The 26,549-nt window shown below is 38.6% G+C and overlaps 1 protein-coding gene across 4 annotated transcripts in view; it reads left to right on the top strand.

Annotated features, from left to right (window-relative positions):
- Positions 1-26,549, top strand: part of LOC148642018 (ephrin type-B receptor 2) — a 201,596-nt gene that overhangs the window by 137,915 nt on the left and 37,132 nt on the right. For all 4 annotated transcript variants that reach the window (XM_088616782.1, XM_088616780.1, XM_088616781.1 and 1 more), the window contains exons 4-6: positions 3,223-3,378; positions 6,135-6,470; positions 23,854-23,978. In XM_088616782.1, coding sequence (XP_088472908.1) covers positions 3,223-3,378; positions 6,135-6,470; positions 23,854-23,978 — 617 coding nt within the window. The remainder of the gene's footprint in view (positions 1-3,222; positions 3,379-6,134; positions 6,471-23,853; positions 23,979-26,549) is intronic.

Raw genomic sequence — 26,549 nt, 5'->3', positions numbered from 1 at the left:
AAGTCTTATTTAACAGTTGTTAAATCAAATGATCATGTTTCCTGAAGTTTTAGTCATGCGCTTTTAGGGTTTAGCAAGTGAACATTTTTACGTTTTAAGCACTTATATATTGGATACTTAATTACTTTCAATAAAAATTTTAGAGAACATATTTAGGCCAAAGGAAAAATGATTCCTCCAGTAAGCACAAGGCAAAGAGATGATATGCCTGCATGGGAAAACTAATGGAAGCTAGTCTTAGTTTGCTATGTAGTTTGTCTTTCATAGGGTGAAAGGCCAGACTGTGAAGAGACTCTTCTCCCACTCATTCCTTTGATGCAAAGGGGGCATTTGGTTTGGCTGGGGGAGTCCAGAAAGGAGGTATCTCTTGCTGCTCATGTGCGGTTTGAGAGGTGAGGGTGGATACTGTCCAGGCCAGTTGTCTCCTTGACTCCCTCTCAGAGGGGAAGGTGTGCTTGTTTCAGGGCCAGGAAAGGCCTTCCTTAAAGCCATAATCAATTAGGGAGTCTTTCTGTGCCACCTGACAACAATTAACACCTGACCTTTTTAAAGTCAAATAGAACTTTGTGATTGAAAAGGTTTCAAGACTTTGACAAAGCCTTTACATGTTTGTTTAATATGTTGCTCTGGATATTTTCACTTGATCCGTGACAGTTGTAAATGTTGGATTTGGGTTTCCTGCAGACAATTGTACAACATAATTTTTTTAATATGGACCAAAGATTTAATATTCTATTCATGTTGGCCATTTCAGCTCACTGAGCTGGACAAGCCAAACTGTTGAAACAGTAAGGAACTTGATGTAGAATCTTGTCTCTTTCTGTTGAAATAAAAGCGGTGAAATCACAACCACACCTTGAAGGGCAGGGTCTGCTAAAAATTGTCTTTGACTAAAAAAAGAAAAACATTGTGACAGCAGTGGCAACGTCTGAAAAAATTGCCTCAGATGGTTCAAAAGTGAATTCTAGTAGTTATCTTGACCTTGCATAAATACGCCTGACCAAAGACAATTTATTTCTGTTGTTCCAAGTGAAAGAGCACTCATATTCTCTTGATGTATCTCTTGAAGTCATCTGCATGTCATTACTCTGATCTAAAAATCTAATTTTCCTTTGAATCACACAGGTTATTTTTATCAAGTATGATGTCTAGGAGGCATCACTGTACATCCATCAAAACTGTGTACTGTTCATTTCTTGCAGTGTCCTAGGCCAGTATACCTTACTATGCCGATTAAGAATGAGGTTGGTTGGCAAAGGGTGGTGTTCCTGGAATCTCACTACAGTTGGCTCTGGCCTTGAAAAATCATGCCAGTATCAACATTAGGGAAATTCCACTCTAAAATCCAAAGTAAGCTGCCGTTTGCATAAATCCAGCCGATCAATGTGTGTTGTGTCGGTAACTTTCTTCAGTGTAACCAAAAACAAATAAAAAGCTGAAACTTGTACTTAAGGTAAAGGTAAGAGGAGGGATTGCATTACATAAATGCTCCAGTGAAGGGTCTTGGCGGACTTTCAGCACTTGTTTCCAGACCTTTTCCACAAAAGTGGCGTCCTGCCAGCCTTCAAGGCCAATCTCTAGGTGTGTTTTGCAAAATTCATGTTTGTCACTTCTGACAGAGCTGGTGTAGCTGAGCTCATGGGGAGTGGGGTAGTTGAACGTGTTCTGTTTGTGTATTAAGGGTCAAAGTGTAAGTGAATTCCTATGAATCTGCTCAGTCTTCAGATGTCCCTGTGGATGTGAACTTTGACTTTTGTTAAAGGGAAATACTATGAAGGTGGAGGGACATACATTTCCCTACTTGTGTGTAGCTGCTTTGTGTGAAGGGCATTGCTCTTTATATACTGTAGTACCTCAAGGTTTGTCTACAGTGTTTCTTCCTTCATGACTTACCTTTTCAATACAATATTATAAGTAGTAGATTGTATGATATTTATTAATAGAAAAGGCAGTGCTTGAATAAGGAAATGTATTCCAGTTTTCAGTGAAATTTGGCAGGAGCAGGGTCACGATGATCAGTAAATATATAGGACACATCTAAGTCATTTTAAGAGAGGTTGAGATTTAGTTCGAGTCCAGGCTGAAGTCAAAAACCTGAAAAGATTGCTCACTGTAGACACTTTCCCACTGTTACATCCCCTGGTTAACAAGAAAAATAAATCAGAAATAATAGAGATAATGTAACACTGTATATATATATATTACATTTTTTTGCATTCCAAAATTTGTACACATTACAACTCTTTGAGGAAATGAGATTAAAAATCTTTCTTCCATGCATGTGAACCATGCATGTTACTCGACAATATGTCTGAGTAGGTACTCAGAACTCTGGGGAAAATGTCCAAGGTAGTAGGAAAACAGGAGTTTTTAGGACAGAATCAAGCCTTTTATTCTTTTGTTGTTTCCCTCCTGCTTTAAATATCAATGTATTGTTCATGAGGTGCAAGACACACTTTCTAAAAGACTGACATAGTGGTGTTACGAAGATTAGACTTTTCAGAAAGAGGCAGTGAATACCCTCACAGCAGGCAAAATCAAGACACTCGCAGAACCTTGAATTTTGAATACAAAGTAACTCTGATGTTATGTAAGGATTGCAGAGTGTAAATAAGGCAGAGGAATATTTAACTGAACTTTTTAAATGATGGGTTTACTTTTACTGTGCAGTTTGTTCAATACCATGAAAGCTGCATTCATATGTCCTTGAATGTGCTGGCATTGAAAACCTGCATTTTTTCTTTTTCAGTCCATTATGTTCATCACATATTTCTTCTTTGATTCTTTTTTTTCATTTTGATTGCAAGCAATCAGCACCATATCTCGTGTAGTATCACTCGGAGCAGTAACAAAGACATCAGAAGTCCATCGTTTCAGAATATGTTTTTCTTCTCTCGCAACGTTTATCCCGTAAAAGTGTTTTTTTTTTCTCCAAAATGTGATATTTAATTCCTTAAAGACATTATAATGTATACTATGCGTTTCGAGAACTTTATTCTATAAATGCTTTGGTGTGCCAGATTTGAGATTATTGCCACTTAGCAAAAAGTGTCTCACTGAAACATTCCAACTGGATCTGAAAAATGTGGCATTCTTTTAACGTCTTGTTGGAAATGAGCAGCATAGTACAGCTGGGAAAGTTGGTGCAAGATAACCTTGGGGGCGAAACGCGCTGAACAAGTTCTTTTCCTTCCTCCTAACGTTCTGTTTTGTCTTTTACAGCTTGTCCGTCAGGTTCCTTCAAGCCAGCCCAGGGAGATGACTCCTGCATGCAGTGTCCTATCAACAGCCGCACCACATCTGAAGGAGCCGTCAGCTGTGTCTGCCGCAGTGGCCACTACCGTACCGAAACGGATCCCTTGGAAATGCCCTGCACAAGTATGCACACTGCTGGCAATGCTAGTATTAACAGGCCGCTTCTGCTTCTGGTTCTCTGGCCAACGTCAGTGGTGTGTCCCAAGTAATTGGTGGCGGTATTTTAGAAAATAGCTAGTACTGCTGTCTCCAGGAATGACTGACAGAGAGAGGCTGTTCTGGTACCCCCATGGGTCCCCTTAGTGGAATGAAATATTAATGTCTGCAGCCACAGGAACGAAACTCTCATCTCCTGTGGTTTTTAAGTGTGAATTTAAGAAAATCCAGGGCCGCGCCAAGCAAGTATAAAGTCATTTTGGTGCAAGCCTTTTTTTGATTTCTGCAGCATGATTTGTAGTTTGTATCCGAACTCTAGACCTGACACGAATGTAAGTTACATGCATAACAAGCCTTTATATCTGGCAACAAAAAGCAGGCTTAGAAAGAGTGACTTTCTGTAGTGTGTTGAAAAACTTGCTTTGCTCTTTTGATGAACTGAAAGGGAAGAAAACAGTGTGATCATTTGAATTCTTTGAAAAAGGAATTTACATAAAACCCAACCACATAGAGAAAAGGCCCGGGAGCTTCAGTGTGATTCGGACTTCAGTATGACCATTAAGGGCAAAAAGAGATTAAACCACTGGATTACAATGGAATAAAAATGACCACTGGAGTCATCACACTTTAAAATAGGCAGCTGTGTGTAAATACCCATGTGCAAGATCTAAATGGGTTCATTTTATATGCACCCCTGGGCCTCGTGCGAGCAATCAAATTAAATGACTCATGCAGAAATAAGAAACTAAAAGGAAATAAAAGAACCACAGAATTTGTTTTGTTTCATAGTTTTTCATGATATCATGAGTCATCAATTGTATCTACAAGTATTAACCAATTGATGCATGTCATACCTAAATGTCCAATGAGCTAATGCTAATGTGAAAACAGTACATGTACAGTACTGTACATGTTTACAAGCTTAAATACAAAATTTAACTGAATAAAGTGATCCATTGGCTTTGTTTCCTTGCTTAGTGCATTAGGGATGAACAGTAGCAGTGGATTTGTTCTTGATCTGCAAGTAGACAGCTTTGGTCTTTGCTTAAGGTTGTGTTTTTGCTCACTACTGTATGTAGTGTATATACCTGTCTGAGTCTGTTATGGATATTGTAATGCCCTAGTATAAAACAAAAAGATACAAACTGGGATGCTCGCCAGCGTACCTTTCAAATATAAAACTATCCGAGTCAGAGAGCTGATCTTGTGATCAATGAATCTGTGGAGCACCCTGTCCGTGCAGCAGTCTCCGGCAAGAATAAACTGTGATTACACAACTAAGTGGGATTATGCTGGAAGAGAAGAAGTAGAGCAGAACAGAGACCCCACATGCTTGGCGTCTGCACCAGATGATTGCATAACAAGGACATTTGAAGAAATTAAATCTACCACGCTTCCACAAAAGGTTCCAGTCAAAGGTTCCAAGTCAGTCTGCAGCAATTGTAAGGAAGCACTGACTAGGGTACCAGATGCTGAAGTCAGACTGAGGAGTTGTGTTCCTCTGACTGTTATGTTGTTATTGTTCCTGTCAGAGACAGGACTGGTCAAACAGTACTTGCAGAGGAAGATATATATAAAAGTGACAGTGAAAGTGCTTCCAATTCCAAGTTAGTGGTTCAAAGGTAGTGGTCAGGAAACCATATAGATGATTGTACTAACCTATTATATAAAATGAGCACTGTAACTCAGTCTAATATTTCTGATAATTAAAAATATTCAGGATGATCCTTGAGTTGACTCTTCTGATTCTTAATGATTTAAGATGTTAAATGCTGCAGGATACCAATAACATCATAAAATACAGTATGAATACATTCATTTTTTATAACCCCCAAAGGGCACACATTAAATGGCAGTGTCCCATTCCATTGACAATGGTCAATCTCGCTGTAATCAATCCGTCCATTTTCTAACCACACAATGAGCCAGAGTTTGTCCTGGAAAGGAAAAGGAGGAAGGCGGGAGACACCCTGGATGAAACACCAGTCGCGGCGCACACAGAGACACAAACACACATACACACTCAATTTTTCACTCAACAAACACAGTGAGGATTTTTCCCATAAGCCCATTGCCCTACCGTTAACAGCCCAAACACAGGCATTATCACCTTTATGCAGATAATGTAGTATCTGAGGTCCAGAATTGAACCAGCAATGCTTGTTCCACTGTACCTCCATGCCATCCCATCTCATGGTTATCATGAGCCATATCACCCTGTAGCTTGCAACTGGCACCCCACTGAAGCTCAGCAGGTGTGAGCCTGGATGGGGGACCTTGCTGCTGGAAGAGGTGTTAGTGGGGCCGGAAGGGGGTACTCACCCTGAAGTCTGTACGGGTCCTAATGCCCCAGTATAGTGATGGGGACACTATACTGTCAAATAAGGCGCCGTCCTTCGGAGGGAACTTAAATTTTTTTAACCGTGGTCCTGACTCTCTGTGGTCATTAAATATCCCACGGCATTTCTCGAAAAGAGGAGGGGTGTTACCCCGGCATCCTGGCCAAAATTACCCCTGGCCTTTATCAATCATGGCCTCCTAATAATCCCCATCTATGAACTGGCTTCGCTCTGTTCTCCTCCCCAGTGTGCGGGGAGCGCTACTGTCGCATCATCTAGGTGGGGCTACACATTGGTGGTGGTGGAGGGGAGTCCTTTGAGTGGAGTGTCCAGAAAAGTGCTATGAAAATTAAAGGAATTATTATTTCTGTTCGTGTTATGCAGCCATTCCTTCGGCGCCGCAGAACGTCATCTCCAGCGTGAACGAGACCTCTCTGATGCTGGAGTGGAGTCCCCCGCGGGAGGCCGGGGGCCGCGAGGACGTGGTCTACAACATCATCTGCAAGAGCTGCGGGGCAGGCCGGGGGGCTTGCACCCGCTGCGGCGACAACGTGCAGTTCGTGCCCCGGCAGCTGGGCCTCACCGAGCCGCGCGTCTACATCAGCGACCTCCTGGCCCACACCCAGTACACTTTCGAGATCCAGGCTGTGAACGGCGTGTCCGACCAGAGCCCGTACTCTCCACAGTTCTCCGCTGTCAACATCACTACCAACCAGGCCGGTAAGTCGCTGGGCGCTCTGAAGATTGTGGGGCAGAGGGGTGTCGTCTCCGCTCTGGTCTTACACTAAAACCCTTGAAATTTCCAAAGATACCAAACTGCTGCTAAAAGCCCATCTGAAGCAAATTGTTCAAAGATGAAAAGATGGGGGACTGAAAATTAGTGTAGGTATTTTGAAATAAAAAATAGATCCCTTTTCATTTCCACAAACTTTATTTTTCCTTTGAAACGTAGGCTAGTTTCCCTCTACTGTATGTCAGTGATCTTGGAGCCTTTATACAGTAACCTCCCAAGTATTACTGGTTTAAATAACGGTATCCTGTTAAAAAAAAATCCTTTGGACATTTTTCATTGCAATGCATTCTTTAAAAAAGCAACTTGATAGAACAAGGTCATACTTTACTATTTCATTTACTATATACATCTACTACTTTACTGTATTAATCCACTGTATACAGTACATTCTTTTCTGTGTGTCAGTTAGCACTATGACAAGAAAGAGTATCTGAAACTATGGTATTTCTTGCGTACTTTGTTCTCTTGGATTGCAGAATTGATTGCCGTTTTATGGATTGGATTGTTCTTCATTCTTTTTTAGGTTACATTTCCCCGTGCTTACAGGTAAATGTGCGAGGTTGTGGTTATTGGATTGAGCCCTTACCTGAGGGCACTCTTCTACTCTGAGGGGAAAAAAAAAAAACATTGATATAGATCGTAATGATCCAGACTTAATTGAAGTTCCTCTCTCTGAAACAGCAGCTCGAGAAAAAAGGGAACATTTTGAGGAAGCTCTCTATAGTCTTTTCAAATACTATAATGTATATTAAATGTATTTTCAGTTGACGTCTGTGGAAGGAGAAACAAGAATGGTTAGGGTTTAATGGTTGTGTTTTCACCAATACAGCAAATGGGTTGTGGTTGTATTCACCTCCTGCTCTAATGGAATCCCACAGCAGAAACAGGACTGTGTTGTCCAGTACTGCAAGGCAGGGCCTCATAAACATTCTTTCAGGAGTCTCTCCGTGCAGTTGAGTTCTGAAACGGCTCCTGCCCACATTGACACTTCAGAATGCCCTCTGTGCTGGGCTTATTCAGAGCCACCATGGGGAGGGAAGGCTTAATTAGTGCCCCATTACAGTGTGAGCAATCTTTCTTCTGCTTCCCCCACTCCCCACTCTTTCGATGGCTGGGAGCGCTGGTGGATTTGCTAGCATTCTCATTAGCCCTGGCAGCTGTGAAAATCCAATTCACTGCAAATATTTTCTAAAACAGCCTTAAATATGCACACACAGCCACCCATTCTCATATATATATACACACACACAAGTCCAATTGATGAGATACCAGTGACTGATTTAATGAATTGTTCTTGCTGAGGGAACTGTGGTAGCGTATACCTAATTTATCAAGGAAAAGCCTTAGACGCATTCCAATTAGTTTAATTTTAATCAGTGGTTTTCTTTAGGGGTTTTTAACATGTTCCAGTGAATTACAGAAAAAAGAGTTGAAGTTTTTTTTAAACTCTAAATGTTGCAGAAAGAGGAAGGTACTGTTTATAATACAAATTATAGAAAAATTAGAAATGAAGTATAATTTGTCTGTACAGGTATGTCACAGCAATGCAAGCTACAATGTTGTTAAAATGGAAGCTAAACTTCTTTCAGAGCCCTCATTATATGGAATTTGCAAAAAACAAGTTTTCATACTTTTGTTTGCAAGCATTTTATAGACGCATCATCTCTAAGCACTTTCCAACAAAACAAGAAGAAACTGTAGCCTGAAATGAATACAAAAATGAATAACATGAAGTACTGTAGTTTTTCTAGCCTTTTGCACTTAAAGGCCTTCTACGATCTTTTTTTCAAGCAAGAGTTAAATAGAGCAATATTTAGCACAACCGTTTAAATCAATGTTAAAATTATCCAAACATTGTTTATTACCTGGTTTGCCTCAGAAATCATTACATTCATTCACAAAATGTGGTTTGTTTTGCTTGCGACCACTTGTGGGTTTTACTATATTCAGTAACCAGGGCCTTAGGGCCTAATAAACCATACTAATGAGACCCTTGTTCAGTTTCCTCCATGCTGGCATAATGAACGACAGAGCCTGCCACTGGATTTGGGAAAATTGGTGCCTGCGTTGTCTCTGCTGTGAGCCTGTCAGTTTGGATTACAGGCTGACAGAGCCTGGTTTACTTGTGTTTGAGAGAGACTCAAAGGCCAGTACTCTTTCACACCTGCACAGTGCGACAGGCTTTGCCCACCAAACACTAGTCCACAGAGGAGCCCTATGGGCTGGGAAGAGGAGGGTTCAATTAAGTTTTGTTGGAAAGCTGAAGGTTATATAAACATGTTGTCATTCTTAATTAGTAAGGACCCCACCATGCTTTTTATGCGTGTTAATTAGACACGTTTAGAATTAAGTCATGCACTTTGTAGGATTGCTCCGTGAAGGAAGCAAACAAATAAATAGAAACTGATTGGCATGAAACCAAATGTTTTGCTGCGTATGAGCAGTTCTCTCATATTTTCTGTGAGTGCTTATCCAGAGAAATTAACATGTGGAGCCAGCCTGTAATTTCCATTTCTAGCCTCATCCAAGCACAGAGCTTTTGCCATTTCTAATTCATTCACCATTTAATCACAGTTTGCACAATAATATCAGCGATTTTCTGGGACAGTTGCTGAAATATTTTACAAACAAATAAGAATTAACAAGGCTGTTCTCATCACTGCCTTTTTCCCCTGAGCAACTCTAATATGCCTCTGTACCAACAAATTAAGCTGCCCAGCTGATAGGTTAATAATTTAGTAGCATGTTTAGCATTTTCTCACCCATAGAACAAACTATAAATATTTGAATGTTTGGTTATAAAATACAATAACACATTTATGTTTCTAAGTAAAATTATATCATTAAAAACAGCTTCCCTTATGATCATGATAGTAGAATGCCTACTTCATCCCAGTTTCTATCACTGTAACTTTGAACTGTGAATCTCTTACATTGTGAAAATGATTATTACTCCAAAAAAGATTCATCTTCAGAATTCATCATTTTAAAATGCCACATCAAAGAGGACTGATGTGTCAGCCCTTCAACAGAAGACTGTTTTCTGGTCTCGGTTAATTGAAGCCCAAATCTCGTTTATGCTGCAATAATAAAGCTTAGAGGAATGCCTTTATACAGTACATACAGTAATTGCCTCTGTGTTTGTACAAGAGGGAGATGCAATGTTTAAGTACTTAGAATTCATACAGGAAGGAGAGTGTTGAAGGCAAGCTTGCCAGCACCATATCCATTACTGAAACCAAGATGGCTGTCATTTAGAATATTATGTGCCAGTGTGGTCACCACTGCTCTGGATTCAGTCCAGAGAGAGTGACCAGATACATTCCAGGATTTATGGGAATGTCCTACACTGACAGGCTGAAGGAACTTAACTGAAGGCTCAGTATGCTGTTGCATTATGGTTGCTAATGTTTTGGCCAGTGAGTGTTTAAAGTACTCTTGATCTACTGCAACCTGACGTGACCTGACAGCGTCAAACTTTCTCGCATCTCGCCTGAGGACGACTTGCTGTATATGAAGAGCTTGTGTGATAACAGAACAAGCTGTTCTGGAGGTCTACAAATTGAGAATAACTAACATTAACCTACTAATTAAAATTAAATAGAATAGGAAGCAATAGTAAAACTAATGAAATAATGAACTCTTTTAACTTCCCCTGGTGGGACACCTTCAGGTCAGAGCAGACTAATTACTTGCCTGTAAAAACAGAAATAACTTAGGTTTTCTCAGTAGGTTTCTTTTAGTTTTCTCCACTCTTCAGACACATTTATTATCCACAGTTAGATCCTGGGAGCTATGATGTGGAAAGCAAAATCTTATGAAAGAAGGAAAAAAATTTAAGTTTATAAGACTGTGCTTGAAGTGTACCTAGTATTTGCCTGTATTTGAAGTTTTATTAAACTGGACAACAGCATTTCATTTGAGATGCTTTCATTTGCTTCATGTGATCTTTCTTGGGCTCTTGTGGGAAAATGAAAAAATGAAAGTACCTAGTCTGTTCTGTTTCAGTTGCTCCCCTGTGGGGAAATGTGACATATAAATTTGTGTTGTGTTGCGTATTGGGGCTGTATGTTGCTTTACACAAACTCACAAGTGCCTTCTGAGAGGTGTTGGTTAATGGTAACTGTATAAAACCTTTGGTATAAACACACATCACTTAGGAATACTTCTGTCATATGAACCAGATCCCAGTGACCCTAAGCACGTGCTACTGAGGCAGACTGTCACATGTATTTTGCAGAATAGAAGGACTCAGCATTTTGGGTTTCTCTTCAATTTATTGATCCCTTAAACACAACATTTCAACAGAAGGTGTGTTTTGTTTTTACACTGGTGTGAATGTGGATGAATTTCTTATCAACCAATACGCCCTCTGTCAACTAGTCAGTTGCAGTACTCAGTGGTAGGTTAATCTTGATCTTCTGTGTTGTGTGCTAGTCGATGATTAATGACTTAATTATTTACTAAATAATTGCTAAGGCAGGCTCTTACAAAGCCACTTGGAAAAGTTATTTTACCAGCCATCCTTGCAGTGGGCTGGAACTAACTGGTGAGTCGCCAAACCAGACATTTCAGTGTTTGTTTATTCCCAGTGTACTATGAGTTAATTCAGAACTTGGCCTGTAAAGCAGTTGCTGATGTTGATTTATGTGTTTATTTTGATTTGATTTTATTCGTTTTTGTGTCCCATTTTCTAAAAGACCATGCCATATAAGTTGAATGAAGAGTTTCAATCTGATAGCAAGTTTTTTACAGGGTCTCTGACAACCTACAGTACTTAATTGGCTGAAAGTTTATAGCTATTGTTTTATTTCCTGAAACTATACATTTTCATTATATTTTCATGACAACCTAGATTGTCGAATATAAATTATGTTTATGATCACCTAAATTCAGACTGCATTAATTGTTTTTTATTTGTTTACAGCAGAAATAAATGCTTTTTAATTGCTTTTGAGCAATTCTTAGAAACAAAAGACAAGAATAATTAGATTGGAAGGTGACAGGAGAATTCTTCATGAAAGCCCCAAAGTTTAATATTAACTTATTTGTTGGTACATTTGACAGTATGCTGATTTTATGCTCATCTTATGGATAATGGCATTTGTAATGAAATCCCTCAAGCAGTAGCACTACACTGGTAGCTGCACATAAAATGCAGGTTTGGTTAAATTAGAATATTTATGTTTCATTTATTTTTTGCTTCGTTTTTCAGCCTTCTTCACCTGATCCCTCCAGGGCTCAGGATGTCACTGAGACAGGGGCACTGTATTCCTGTGTCAAGGTGTGACAGAGACAGAAGGTAGCAGGGAGGGCACATATGGAATATGACACCAAGGGTCGGACAGTCAGTGAGGCAGGAAGCACAAGCTGGCATCTGGCGCACATCAAAAGCACAGTAGCTGAATACTGATTGGTGCCCTCGCACCACATGGCAGCGAACAGGCTAGCTAGCTGCTAATTAGTAACATTGTCATTAAAATAAGGCTTTGGGTATTTGCATTTTTCAAAAGAGAAGCTGCCATGGTCATAACTAAAATATGGTATGGGATGTACAATGATGGCCAAATATTGGTCCGTACTGCTGACCTCTGCACTTTAAAGCATACAAGCAAGGGTCATTTTATCATTATTTAATTATTTTGTTTTACATTTGACATCAATTTGAGGTATTTTATCCATGTTCTGGTCTTCTCCATTAACAGTTTGTGTGCACTGTGAGACGGTTATCAGGCTCCTTTCTTCCACCCATGTGCTGTATCTTGATTTAAAACCACTTACTGTACCTGCATGTTTTTATGCTCTGTCAACCTCTGCTTCAGTATGAGATCCAGGAAGAAAAAGCCAACTTCTCCTCATGCAGTGGTGAGTGAGAAGTGCTTCAAAGCAAGCATTAGTTCAGGAAGAGCTGGTGCCAGAGACCGATGGGGATCCCATGGCACAGAGCTGCACTCTTAATGGTTTGGTATTGCAGATAGCGACGGAGGCATTGGGCCTGCTCAGTGTGGCATTGCAAGATACTGTAACTGCAAAGTGGTTTGCAAGACTTAACCATTCATGTCAAGGTTCTGTATAACTTCACTGATGGTGAGAGCTGTGCATAAAAACATGTTAAAAAGATGGTCAACACATTTCAGGATAAGCTGAATGATCTTGAGGACAGAACACAGTGTTACAATATCTGACAGGTCAACTTACCAAAGGGTTTGGAAGGTGTCATCCTTCCCACTATACAGTATATAAAGAGTGCTTCCTCATTGAATTGCAGATCTCTTATCATCTGCACAAGGTCCTGTTGACATTTTTAAGGCCCACACGTTGTGGTGGCTCTTTGGCTGGATTTAATCAACCTCACACTCAAAATCTTTATTTAAGCTTCTCTTCTATACTGACTGACAGGCCATACTACAGGTTGCCTGGAAATCTTAATCAGTACTGAGCTATTGAGATTCTCATATAAACCACTGGTAATGAGTGCTATTTGGAATAGGGACATACCTTTTGTAGATGAAGACATTTTCTGGTCATTTCACAGACATCTCGCAAAAAACATGTTACCACAAAGGGTACATTTTTTTTTGTTATTTCAAATTTATTTTCTGGATAATCATGACTAGTTATTGAGAAATTCTTCCTATCTAAAATATATTGTTCTGGAGTTGTTATAGTCTGCTCCAGAAAACCCAAAAGCAATCCCAAGTATACTTTTATGTTTTTGTAGTAACCCACCTGAAACAAATGCTCTTTGAATCGTTGTGTTTGTAAAGAGTTAGTGGTGGGTAATTAGAGTAGACCCCTGCAGAGTGTTTGTTTATTTTGTTCACTTGCCATTTGCAATGTATTTCAATAAAGGAAATGAGTATCTTGAATCTAAACTGCCCTGCAAAACAATTATCCTGATATCTTTGAAATGAAACACAGATCTCTTATCTTATTATAAAAATCCCTTTTATAATTTTTAAGCATCTGGATCTTCACAGTTCATTCCATTTGATCCCTGTCTAACAGCCATGCATAATAATTTACTTGAGAACCTTTGTTAGCCAGGCATAACTGGTTTAACCATGAGTGATAACTCATTAAATATTAAATTATTTTGTTTTTCTTTAAATTTGAAAATCATTAGGCATGGTAATAAAGTGTTATGATTTCATGAATGTTAAGAACATTGTTGACTACAGTTGGCCCTTATGATTTACAACAGTGCTTGCTCCTTCTGCTTTTAGTCAGGGGCTGTCCTAAGGATAGAACATACTCAAGACTACTCACTATGCTTTAAATGGGTAAGAGCAGTCCCCAGACTCATAAGATCACTTTTAAAAATACACGCTTGAAGTTATCAATTGCAGCAATGGCTGGAGGATCAAAATCAGATAGGCAATGCTTCCTATTCTCCCTACTTTGCCTTAAGAAGCATACCAGGGAGACAGTTATAAATAATGGAGTGTTCTCCATGAAATGTTGATGGCACACTTGTTTCTTTTTCCTGCCTGAGATGACACACAAATCGCTCTTGGCCCGGCTATCTTTCAGTACCAAGTGGAGCATGTTGTATTGGGAAGGGAGGTGGTGCTGGGTGTTAAACAGAGGGTATGAGTATTAACCTGGTAGATTTACAGTATTTCATTTTCTTTCCATGCTGAAAGGTACAGTAAAATAAAGAAAAGAAACAGTACTGTAAGTTACGGTTGTGGAGCCCATCAGAAGAAGGCTCCACAGCTGAAACATCGGGTTTCTTTTCTTTGCCTGCTTGAGGAATCCAATCTGTTCTTGGAGTGAGTGCCTTTACCACCAGAGCCATTTGAGGGCCTGTGTCCCGGGTGTGTTTGACTGCCATTTTGAATAAAGTAACAACACTTAAATTGGGACTTTTATTGTGCTTAACAAATCCAAAGCTATTCTATGATTCTGTGCTGGTTAATTAGATTTCAGGACCCTAGTGATTTTATAAAAAAACAGTAACGGAGTGTCCTATCACACAGTTTTTTTATGCAGTGATGTGGATTTACTACAGTATGTCCTATGTACAGAATGTGTCTAGCATGTACAGAAGTGTATTCTATAGTGCTAGACTTTTTAACTATGAATTCTTTAGTTTCCCTTACTACAGTATCTCCTTTAGGAACAGCTGAGCTCTAAACTTCTTAATCCACTCTACTGACAATATTAAGTATTTTTTGTCTACGGCAGCAGATAAGCAATGTTTCATTGTTGCAAAAAAGTTCTGAGTCTGGAATTATAATATAGTCTTATTTTGTTTGTGCTATAGACATTGAATTCTAGAGCTAGCTTTCCATTGGTTTTGAAATTCTGATTGAAGATTATCCTCAGATATTACTATTTTCTTATTCATTAATTTACTCACTTAATTATTTTAAAATATCTTTAATTTGGGCATGCATTGCCCCCAGGTGTCATTGTGCTGTAACTGCAATAAGGGTACTATGGTCAGCATTGAAATATTTAATTTTCAGATTTATTCATTTATCAGTGGATTAGACCTAAATTATTTTTGCAGTGAGATAAACATAGTCCAGAATGGATTAAATATATCTGAAGATGTAATTAGCTCTTTGCGTGGTGGGACTGAACGTTTTTTCTTCCACTTATTTCTTTAAATAGTAATTTCTCTGTCAACAAATAAGTAACTATATTTAAATTAATCAACTTAAACAATTTAAACTTGCAAGTCCGTACAGTTGGTAATATAGCCTATTAGAAATCACTTACATGATGAGGAATACATTTATACTAAGTATAATGAAGAATGTGTAATATTTTTAAAATGCATTTCTTGCCTATAGGGGCCCTAGCTGTACTTTGAAGCAGCTATTCTGTTTGAAATTATTCCATAACTCCCAGTCAGCTCAGTTCCAATAAACGAGAAATTGTTTCATGTATAGAGCACCGATCTCATCTCACCATCTGTCCTTGCTAATTGCACACAATAATGGGAAGGAGAAGTTCAATGAAAACAAACCTGGAATGAAAAAAATACAGTACAGGACTGTTAAGCATTAGTATGCTGATAAGGCAATTCAGATCCATACCATTTATTCCCCTGAAGTTCTGTCATCAAGACCTATAAACCCACATGCACTTTAAAATCTCATGTCTTTATCCCATGGGCTTAGAGAAAATTGATGAGTTTGCTAGGGTGAACAAGAAAAGAATCGGAAGCAGATTAGAAAAAGTATGGAAAACCAAAGGGAGAAGCACAATGTGAGTGAGAAGATTAGAATAAATTCCACATAGGACAGACAACCTTCTTTGACAGCAGAAAACTCAGCAGACTTATTTGAAAGTAGGGATTAATTCAAAATAGACATAGCAGTGTGGTAAAAATACTTAAGAAATAGTAAAGCTTCTCAAATGTCTTTTTAAAATGAGGCTGTGAAATCATGGAGATGTATGGTAATGCTTCAGTCTACTCAACAGCTGAAAGTTTTAAGCTTGATGAACTATGCAAGTTTACTGCAGTGGAAACTCTTTTAGACGTAAAACCCAAAATCCATTGCAGATGGAAATAAGGGATATTTGCCAGCCTGGATTTGATACAAAACACTAAAATTCCATGAACATTTGGGCTTCTCCATCTAAGGGTACTGTTTGTATTGTAAAGCAAGAATATATGCAGCTCAAAATGGGATAAACATTTCTTACTGTTATTGTATACCAGCCAGCTCATTATCTCAACTTTTCTTTTTTTTTGTAGGATTTTTAACTTTTATTGGTGGATCATTCCCATAATTTTAACACCTTCTTCGTTCTCACCTTCATTTGGAATAGTCGTACACCCTATGGTAGAAAACCTCGAAAATGTTAATTAAAGGACCATTATTAACACACTGGTACTGATTACTGCAGTGTGTCTATAACTAAGCAGGGTACAGACTATAAAATGTCCCAGATTTCAATACCATGACAGTCTTGAATTAATTAGATTCACCCTCATTTCTCCACATTCTGCTGGAGAATTGTAGGGCTAGTTTTTGTTCTGTGTTCCCTATATATGATGTTGTAAGAGTAATAAGAATGTTTTATTTTCTTTGCTTTGAACTTATACCCTCAAGATTCAGTCACTTTGAGGATATCAAAGGAGAATATGTTCATTGAAAACATGGACAAAAATCTCTTTTTATGTCTCAACGTGCAGTATGTACAGTGTAGTAGCTGCAAGTCAGTTTTCTGCCTGTCTTTTCCTTCTTTCACTCTCTTCCTTGTTTCTACCATCTTTCCCACCCTTTCTCTGACTCCAGCTTTTCCTCTCCTGTCTCAATGCTTTGTCTCATTCCACTCTCTTTGCTTACCATTCTCTCTCATTTCTGTGCCAACTTATTCCTGTTTTCTTCATAATATTCTTGACCTTTTCCCTATCCTTCCCTAGTTGTTCTGTGTTGCCTCTTCTTCTGACTTTCCTGTCATTTCTTCTTTTACTGTCTCTATCACTTACACAAACAAGCTTCTCAGTCAGACATGTTCTAGTCAAACTTATCGCACCGAGTGCTGTACGGATCTAAAGAGAGCTAGCCATCATCTCTGAATCTTTCTAAAGCAGCCTTTTACCTTGTTTCTCACATGTCTTAAACACAAGCACACTTAGTGGTGTCTTTATTCCATTTGGTGTAAATAAACTAGTCTTTTGTCTTCACACACAAAAAAATTGCCGAACATCTTTTTTTTTTTAAATGAAATTTTCTTTGAGTCGCTGCTTTTCAGTTTTCCCTCTCTCATCAGAGCCGCCCTCAGAGGGTTGTGGCCACTCAGGTACCTTTCCCCGGGAGTAATCAGAGCCCGGATATGCGGCCAGAGCCCGCTGCCTTTCCATGCTGCCAGCTTTCAAAAGAGTTGCTGAGTCTCACTTGATGAGCTCAGTTAATGAAGTTGCCTATTGTGCCCGGAGAGGTCCTCAGGAAAAATCAATAGACTTTGCCGGCCTGTGTGTGCAGAGCTGAAAGGAGTCAGGGCGCGCGTTTGAAGAAAGGGGAGGGTGGGTAGGAGGGGCAACATTCCACATTCAAAGACCAGGCAGGGGTAAAAAAAAAAAGAAAAAAGAATGGGCTTGGATGGAACAGAAATGCGCCAATCAGAATTTTAATGGTTTAGAAAGTGCAGATGTGATTTCCATCACATTTTAGGTCCATATCTGGCACTTTTACAAATGATCTACTTGATTTACTACTTGATTTAAAGTGCTTGGTCTTTTTCTTTGTCGACTTTCAGTGTTAGTCTTCTCGTTTGAGTGTCTGGTTTTAAGAACACTTTACAGAAACTCTCTAGCAGAGTACTTGGTGCTTTAAAGTAGTGCAGCAGTATCAGAGTATTTGTAATTTGTACACTTGAAAGCATTTTTCTTGGGAGCACAGTGCTTTCAGCAAAATAACATGATATGCCAATATCGTCATATAATCACCTAAAATATCTTACATGAAAACTACCTCCTATTCTATACAGAAGGCATTTTTTGACAATTCACCATCTCTCCGTTCACATTTCAGTTACTCTCATGCTCAGTCTTGACTCTCCAGATAACAAGGGCACTGCCTTTTATATGCTTCTCCAGCCCAAGGCTTTGGCCTCTGAGATGAACTGTGCAACCCAAAAGCCTTCTGCACTGTAGTCGAGCAGTCTAACCACTGATCCACTGCATTCCAGTTTGCTGCCCAGCACTCTAAATCCTGATTTGTTCGAAACACATGGGTTTCCAATAAGCTGCCTACCACTTACTGTATGCTTCTTCTGTTTAACTTTCCACACTTACCCTCAGCATTCAAACCACTGAGCTTCTCAGAAGCAGAATCCTTTACATTCCAGGATAACCGCATGTTGCGAGAGGAATAGATTTTCTTGCTGCACTGTTATGTTAAAGCAAGTTGTTCTGCAGTTTGTCCTGCTAAGGTGTGAATAGACATCTCTTGTAAGTGGCTCTAGAAAAAAAATAAACAATAAACAACATTGTTTTAAGTCATAGTTTTTTGGGGAAACAGCACAGACTCTTTGTACTTAGTTATGGGGGTAAATTGCAGATTAAATTTTAATAATGTTCATGTTCAGACAATCTTTTATAAAATATCGATTTAAATGTATTCACTTGGAATTTTTTCAAACCATTTATTATACAATTTCATATATTATTTTTTTATTATTGAAAATATCCATCTTTTACCATTTTTTAGACTGGGCAGTGCCCAGTATCCAATATGAAAGGGTTTACATAAAACCCTGAGCTCATGTAAAATATTGTTACCAACTGACCAGGATGCCTACTCATTTTAATATCCTCATTCTCTAATTACAGCACTGCATTCTGTAGATTATTTTTCAATTATGAATAATTCTTGAGTTCATGATGAATAATTCATTTCATGCCTACAGAGAAATGCTCTGTTTGCCCATTTTATATGTAATTCTAGTAAAGGCGGAACCACAAATCCAGTCCAGTGCATAATAATAATAGGCTAAACTGTCATTGAAATATGATTGATCAGTATTTTGTGACTGAGGTGCGATCTTTGCAAATGTTACTGTGATGATCGCAGAGCCTCAGAGCTGCGCTTTTTGCGAAGGGTTCCCTGCCTTTGTTTTCCAGTTTTGTGCGTGCTGTGACTGTGTGAGTGCAGGGGCGTGTCCACTGTGGCGAGCTCTCAGCGCACAGGCCAGAGAGCAAACTGGGTCAGGCAGCCGTCATGTAGGGGTGGAAGGAATGTAAGTGGTGGGGAACTCCACTCAGTGGTTCAGCCTGGGTAAATAGAGGTCTCTCCCCCAGTGGGTGATCCTTCCCAAAGGGGGGACAAAGGGCTTCCTGAATTTGAGGGACTTCAAATCTCAGAAAAGGGCTGCTGTGTACACCCTTGTCCCTTACAGTTACTGATCCTTTCTTTCCTGATTTCCGCAGTAAATATGCTGAACCCAGGTTATAGTAAACTGATATTGCCCAGATTCCACTCAATAAAAATCAGTATAATCAAATATTTTGTTTCTGAACAAAAACACACATTTCTTATCCTGCAATGCAGTGGATTTCTATTGCCCAGGGAGCATATGAAATGTGGTTTGTTTTTCAGCAGACGTGATGTATAATGACCACAAAGAGCATGTCAGCTTCGGCAAGTTGCCAGGAGATGTTTCGGAATTATTCATAAATAAAAGTTTAGACAATGGAACTCTTTGCTGCAGTGGTCCTCCTGAACAGACTAGCATTTAAAAATAAATTTGCTTTTGGCAGATGTTTGTGTAATATAGTCCTGAAACTTAAAGTCAGTGATGAAACCGTATTTGTTATTGTTATTTAGGAGAATCAATGAGAGTTTGAAAGTAATATGTTCTGCCTATTCAGGACAGGAAAACAACTTCTCTTCCAGGGGAAGGATCATACAATACATTAATTTAGCAAAAGAGATAGAAATGTGATTGAAGTAAAAAATTAAACATTGCAATTGGAGAATGACCTGACTACTTCTACAAAGAAGTTTTGAGTAAAAGAAAAAGATGTGCCAGAAGGAATATGGCATTGTATTGGGGTTTTGTTTTCCAAGGCAGGCATTATAGGATTTCTACATAGTGAAATCTTTAGTTACAATAAATTTTGAGCAATTAGTTTGGAACCCTGTGTTTTTTAATCAAGCTGTAGTACTGTATTAACTGTTTCTAATGTGTCAGGTGTTAAGGACCACAGATGATGATATAATTAGTTAATATAAAGAGCTTTGGACAGAAAATGTTTTGTTGTACTGTATGCCATTACATCTCTGTAGTTATTATTTATGTGGGTTTTGTGACCTAAAAGTACACATTTAAACATGTTTTAAAACTTAGCCGTGCTTCTCAAATATTTGTAGGTACTTGTAATGTTTAGTAACCCTCTAAATGTTGCACTAACAGCCCTGGTTTAAATATCCCTGTTCTATCAAAAAAGCTGTGACAAATCACATTTTACTTGCACTGTCAATTGAACTTTCAGATGCCTACCATTATAATTATAATATAATTATAATAATGCATATTGCTGTAATTTCAAATAGCCTTAGTCACACTGTCTTGTTTCTACCTATAATGCTCCCTGCATTTAACTGTTAATTCTTAGTGTTCCACTCATTGTTTTTCTGTTTATTTCACTTCCATTGCCTTGTTTTATCCAATCAAAACCCTCTATCTGCTCTCCCCACAACCCCCCCCCCCTCGCCTCCATCAACCAATCAGAGAGCACAGAGCACTCCAATGAAATGTGGACTGGAAGAGGTAAGTCTGACACAATTGAAGCATTTAAAGTAGTTGGACCCTGCTTTCCATTTATCATTAGTATTTTAGCATTAGTATATAAACTTTAGGTGATATTTTTGCCAAGTTGTCTCTTGAAGTATGAAACTGTGGAATGATACTGTACATGGTGGTGCAGTTGTAGAAACATGCAACACTTTTTTTTAATCTTGGCATAATGCATCATGATATACAGTACTGTGAGCATAACGCATACAGTATTTGGACTTAAGTGATGGTTTGTGATCTTATAGCCTTGAATATACCTGAACTTCACACAATAGAATTAAAATAATGGCCAATATACTGCATAAATAGAGCTGACAATCAGAGGTTCCATAGTGGAAAGTGTTTTTGCCTGCTCTCTGGACAATTTGCCTAGCTCTCAGTGAAACCAATTGAACTCCTGCCTTGATCTCCAGCTCTTGGGCTGTAAAGGTTATTTGCCATGCTGGTGCTTACAGTATGGTGCAGTGAAGGGCTTATTTAACATTCGCCATTGGTATCTCTTTAGGGCAGAATTTGTTGTCCTTACGTTACATCATTTCATTCCAGTAGATGTCTTGACATAGACATTCTTTACTAACTCTTAGGTTGAGATTTGGTCAGCTAACACACTGAAATTTTGAGTTAAAAAAATAACAAATGAGGTACTGAAAGGTGCAGTGTTAAAGGGGAAAGACATGCACTTTAGTAAGGAATCAACATGCTTACCTCCTCCTGCTCAATATTGAGATTCCCTTTCAAGAGCAGTCTTCTGCCATTAATGCTCTGTCAGCACTGAAACTAGAGCACACATACACTGAGAGTAATGCAGAGCTCTTTCAATTACAAATACAGTTGTTACATGCAATGTATGTAGGTGCTGGTAACTTTACATTCAGGATCACATTTTTTGCAGGTCCATTTGACAGATAAGAGTGAATTTTAGCTGCAGAGCTATGGTAAATGAATATGTTGAGCTCTTGGTGCTCTATCAGGTTTTATGGTGTACGCTCTAGAGACTTTTCTGTTCACAGGGTAGTAATGTTCTGCCAAAATGTTGTGTATACAGCAGGCAGCACAAGAGCCAGATGCTATAAATTCTGGCAAAACTACAGCAAACAAACCTTTTTTTTTTCTTCTACAGTGTGTTTACTTGGACCAAGCACACAGTAGGGAGACATTTTATCGACTTCAATTAATTTTATTCCAGGCTTCTAAGGAGTTTTTGCTCTCCCACACACAACTAGAGATAACAAACTGCATGACCACTCTTATGCCCACATGCCAAGACCAACATGCAGTAAACATTGTACTATCGCTGGGATGAATGCTGTGATTGAACTTCATGTTTTTATATTAAACATGCTTTCGGTGTTAGTCTATTTGTACTCCGTTATTTCTCATTTAGTGATAAGGGCAATACTATTAATGCATTTTTTTGGTTATTTCTTTGAGCAGTGTTTTATATCCATTATCTACAGTACAGGTGGATGCAAATTGCAAATGTGCAGCTGACACTAGTAATTAAAAATAAATTAAATCGATTTGGAAAAAGTAATTTAATCTGAATGATGTTTCAAATCACTGAAAATATCTAGCAGTTTGAATTCTTAAAATTCTGTTGTTGAAATGTTATGTATTTCAGTGTATCTTTTACTGAACTATGATAAACACCTACTATACAGTACTAGGGCTTTGTACTGTAGCTAATTACTTGCTAACCACCAGACTGATTTTGTGATTATGTGATAATGCTTTGTTTTTCTTTCATATGGTGTATTATCTAAATGAGAACTTATCTGACATATCCCTGACTTAAAATAAATTTAGGTTTGGTTGGTGAAGGTACTGAATATTATTCTGGGAAATGGATTCTGATAATGTCCGAATTGAAGGAAACTAAGTGAACAAATTGCTGTTCAAATCCCCATTGTTGTGCCAATGTAGAAGCATTAGTAAAACAAAAGGTTCGAAAGCTCTTTCCTTGTGTTATAACAACATACCACATACACAAAATCATTCTGCATCTCTCTTTCTTTCGACCTGTCTCGATTATTCTGCACATCTCAGGATTTTGAGTGAAGAAACTTGAGCCAAATTTCTACCCCAAAAGCTAAAAAAAAAAAATGTAGATGCCCAGCCTCTTGGTTTAATCATCTTACTCTCAATTATCAGTCCTCTGACTTGGGAATCTTCCATTGAAGGATATGCTGTAGAGGAATGGGATGTTGAAGTTTTGTTGAATACCTTCCAAAATCTACTTCAATATATTTTTGTTGCTTGCAGTGGCCCAATATATTGTTCATGGTTGTTCCTAATATTATGGCTGGTTAGTGAAGGTATTGGATGCCACATTAACATTTTTCAGGAGTCACGTAACAAAATAACTGCTGCATTTATTTCTCATTTTGTTCTAATGATGTGTGTTGTACTGCAGTTAAAGAGGGTTTCATAAAATGCAGTGCCAACCTACGAGTTATACTGGAAAGGATTTTAGTAAGACTAGAAAACTAGAGTACAGTAAATGAGTTTGTGGCAAACACACAATTTCACATTCCTTGATAGAGTGTGGAGGATCGTATGTAATGCCATTGTGGTGCTATCCCACAGCTTGAAAGCCCAGCTATGACAAAGCCATATGTGTAACGTTCATGCTTGTCTTTGTAAGCTTTCTGTGTGTGATTGATTTCTCCCTCTGAGTTTGCGGCCTTTGGTTGATTGTGTTACATAGAAACCTCTACATGTGATGTTACTGGAAATCCAACTGTGGAATGTCAGACTTAAGTTTTGTTAGTGTTAATGTTTCCCAGACACCCTTAGTAATGCCGAAATTATAAACACGCATAAAAAAGTTATTGTGCACAAGTTGCCTGAGCTTTTAATAGCTGCAGTGACTTCTACGCTAAATTATAGACATCTGGGTCTCTTCACACTCTTTCCTACAACCGCAGTTTTTTTTTCATTTTTCTGTACAGTATTCTTCGCACTCTCTGTTTTGCTTATATTTTCCTTTTATGATCATTTTCACATCTTCTGTGTCTTCCCTTCCCTTTCCCTTTCTCCCTACAGCTCCATCTGCGGTGTCCATCATGCACCAGGTCAGTCGGACAGTGGATAGCATCACGCTGTCATGGTCGCAACCGGACCAGCCCAATGGGGTCATTCTGGACTATGAACTTCAGTACTATGAAAAGGTAGGATTTCTCTCTCTACAAGGGTACAAAGATGTTAATGGTTGAATTTTACAGTACCCGAAACTGCTCTTGTTTTGCCGTATTTTTCTAGTGTGGACAGGGAAGGGCTTTAAAAAAAGATGGCGAAGCTGCACAAAAGACTATATTTTGTGCATTGCTATCTTGAGAAAGAGGTTATACAGTTTCAATACTATCTGTCCATCTATTTTCTAACCACTCCATCCAGTACAGGGTTGCTGGGGAGCCAGAGCCTGTTATGCTGGCAAGAAACAGGCAGCGGAGTAAACCCTGGACAGGACACCAGTCCTTCACAGGATGCACACAGAATGAGACGCGCTCACACCAGGACAAACATATCGCTTATAAAACCTATTTATACTTGAAAATACAAAGAAATATCATACATACTGTATGTGTTTCTAGACTAACTGTTGTACAGTAGACCTAATGCTTACAGTTTTGGACACAAGCGTTTGGAAAAGAAAACCAAATCTACTACAGGTCCTGATGGGACTATTAAATTCAATTGGTTTGTGGACATTTGATACAAAAGATTTTGACTTCAGTGCAACTCAATTAATTTTGTGTACGCAGTTAAAGACAAAGGTGTGTTCTGTTTTTGCGGATGAAGAAAATCCCTGATGACTTGAAATGTTTTGACCTGCGACAAAGCCTCTGTGGTATTTTAGCTCTGGTGATTTGAGTGTTTGAGGAAAAAAGGAACTCCACATGGGCTCTGAACGATCCACTCAGACAGGCACATCCTGTACATCTCTGGCACATGATCCTCAGCCAGCTGTCCTGAGCATAGTGCCACTCCCAGACACAGAGGAGGATGTCTTGTCATTACATTTGTCAACCAGGCTGCTAGAGCAGCTTCTCTGTGTTTACTGAATGACAGGCTGAAGTGAGCAGCTTGTTGAAAAGTACTTCATGATAGCTTTATGGAAAATTGTTGGGTTGTGTTGAGATTGTATTGAAATATTATTACAGTCTGCACAGAAAAGAGATTAATTTCCATCAATGTCCATTGTACTTCAACACAGTAGATGGGGACTGTGAACTTAACTTTCCAGATTAAACATTTAATAAAGTAATCTACCATTTGATTTGTTACATTTTTCATTAGAAGATAACATAGTTAAACACTGGACATTTTTTCAAGCATTTTGTAATCTGGTTTGAAATGTAATATTATCACACAAATGTAATTAATTTCTTGAAAAAAATGAAACTTTAATTTTCAAGAATAGGCAGAATATCCAGCCATTCAGTATGTCATGTTTTCATGTACAGTACATGCAGTATGTGGACATACAATATAGACTTACATGTTTCTACATACATATACTGTAGAGATATACTGTTGACACACCTTGGGGAGGTGTGCCTTAGCAGCAATCTTTTAATAGGCAAATCTCAGTAATAAGACACAAAAATGCACCCGTAGGGTCCAATATTATGCTCTTTATTTTACAAAATGAAGAACTCCAAAAGCCTAGCTCTGTCCAAGCTCTGATTGCATTTATTTTCTCTGTCTGTTAGTAGTCAGGGAGCTCGGCAGCTTACTGGCATAAAAAGACAAGTCTCTCTCCAAACTTTCAGAAAAGCTGAATTAACATCCATTTGAGCTTCCCGAGAAAAAAAAACTTCTACATCCTCATCGGCCAGTTCCTTCTCACTCCCTTCTCCCTCTGGTGCTTCCTAGATAGCAAAGGTCAACAGCCGGTGGTAGCTGTTTAACTATTAACTAAAATTGTTATAGCTACTTATTGCACACATTAATAGATTATTTATTGACTGCTACAGCAGAGAGCTAAACTGTGACTGTAGAGTGTGTCTCTATTATACAGTATTGGACTCTTCATAATGCAGCCCTTACATATTGCAGTTATTCTTTATGAAATTATATCTATTAAAGCAAAATAATTCTGATTTTTTTCTATTATAAAGCCTCCCCATGAAACACCATCCACCTTGTTCACGAGCTAAGCAAACATAGAAGGCTTCCTTCTAAGGAAATCCAGTCTCCAATAAAATAGCACAAACCTGACCAAACAGTTAATATCTATATCAAGAAAGCCTAAACCCCAGTGATAATCGCAAAATTGGATAGAGTCCCAGTCCCGTTTATATTTAACATCAGTGTTAAACAGACATTTGCATTCATGCATCTGAAAATATACAAAACACAAGCTGCCAAGGCATTGCAAATGTCTTCTTTACAAACCCTGCTGTAACAGTTAAGCAAAGGACCTTCTAAAGATACCACTGGGCTTGCTTTCGATGTACAGTATGTTGATAAACACCTTGAAGCACTTTGAATCATACTGTAGCTATTCAAACCCACCAAAAACAACATTGCAATCACTGGTACATTTTCGAGAAGAAAAAAAGCATGTAAGTTCAACAACAAACTTGGAAATGATGATTTATCCAAATGGCGGGTTACACCACCATGGAATTGCACAGCAGGTTATTAGTGGTGAAAAAGCTGGTGCCAGTCAAACCGCAGTTTCGGAGGGGGGAATCAGGGCCAGAGGAGTCCATTCATTCATGGGATGACTATGT

The sequence above is a fragment of the Lepisosteus platostomus genome, chromosome 23 (genome assembly GCF_059453375.1).
Source record: "Lepisosteus platostomus isolate fLepPlt1 chromosome 23, fLepPlt1.hap1, whole genome shotgun sequence".
In the NCBI taxonomy this organism is placed as follows: Eukaryota; Metazoa; Chordata; class Actinopteri; order Semionotiformes; family Lepisosteidae; genus Lepisosteus; species Lepisosteus platostomus.
Note: the sequence above shows the minus strand (reverse complement) of the source record. Positions and strands in the feature narration are given on the sequence as shown.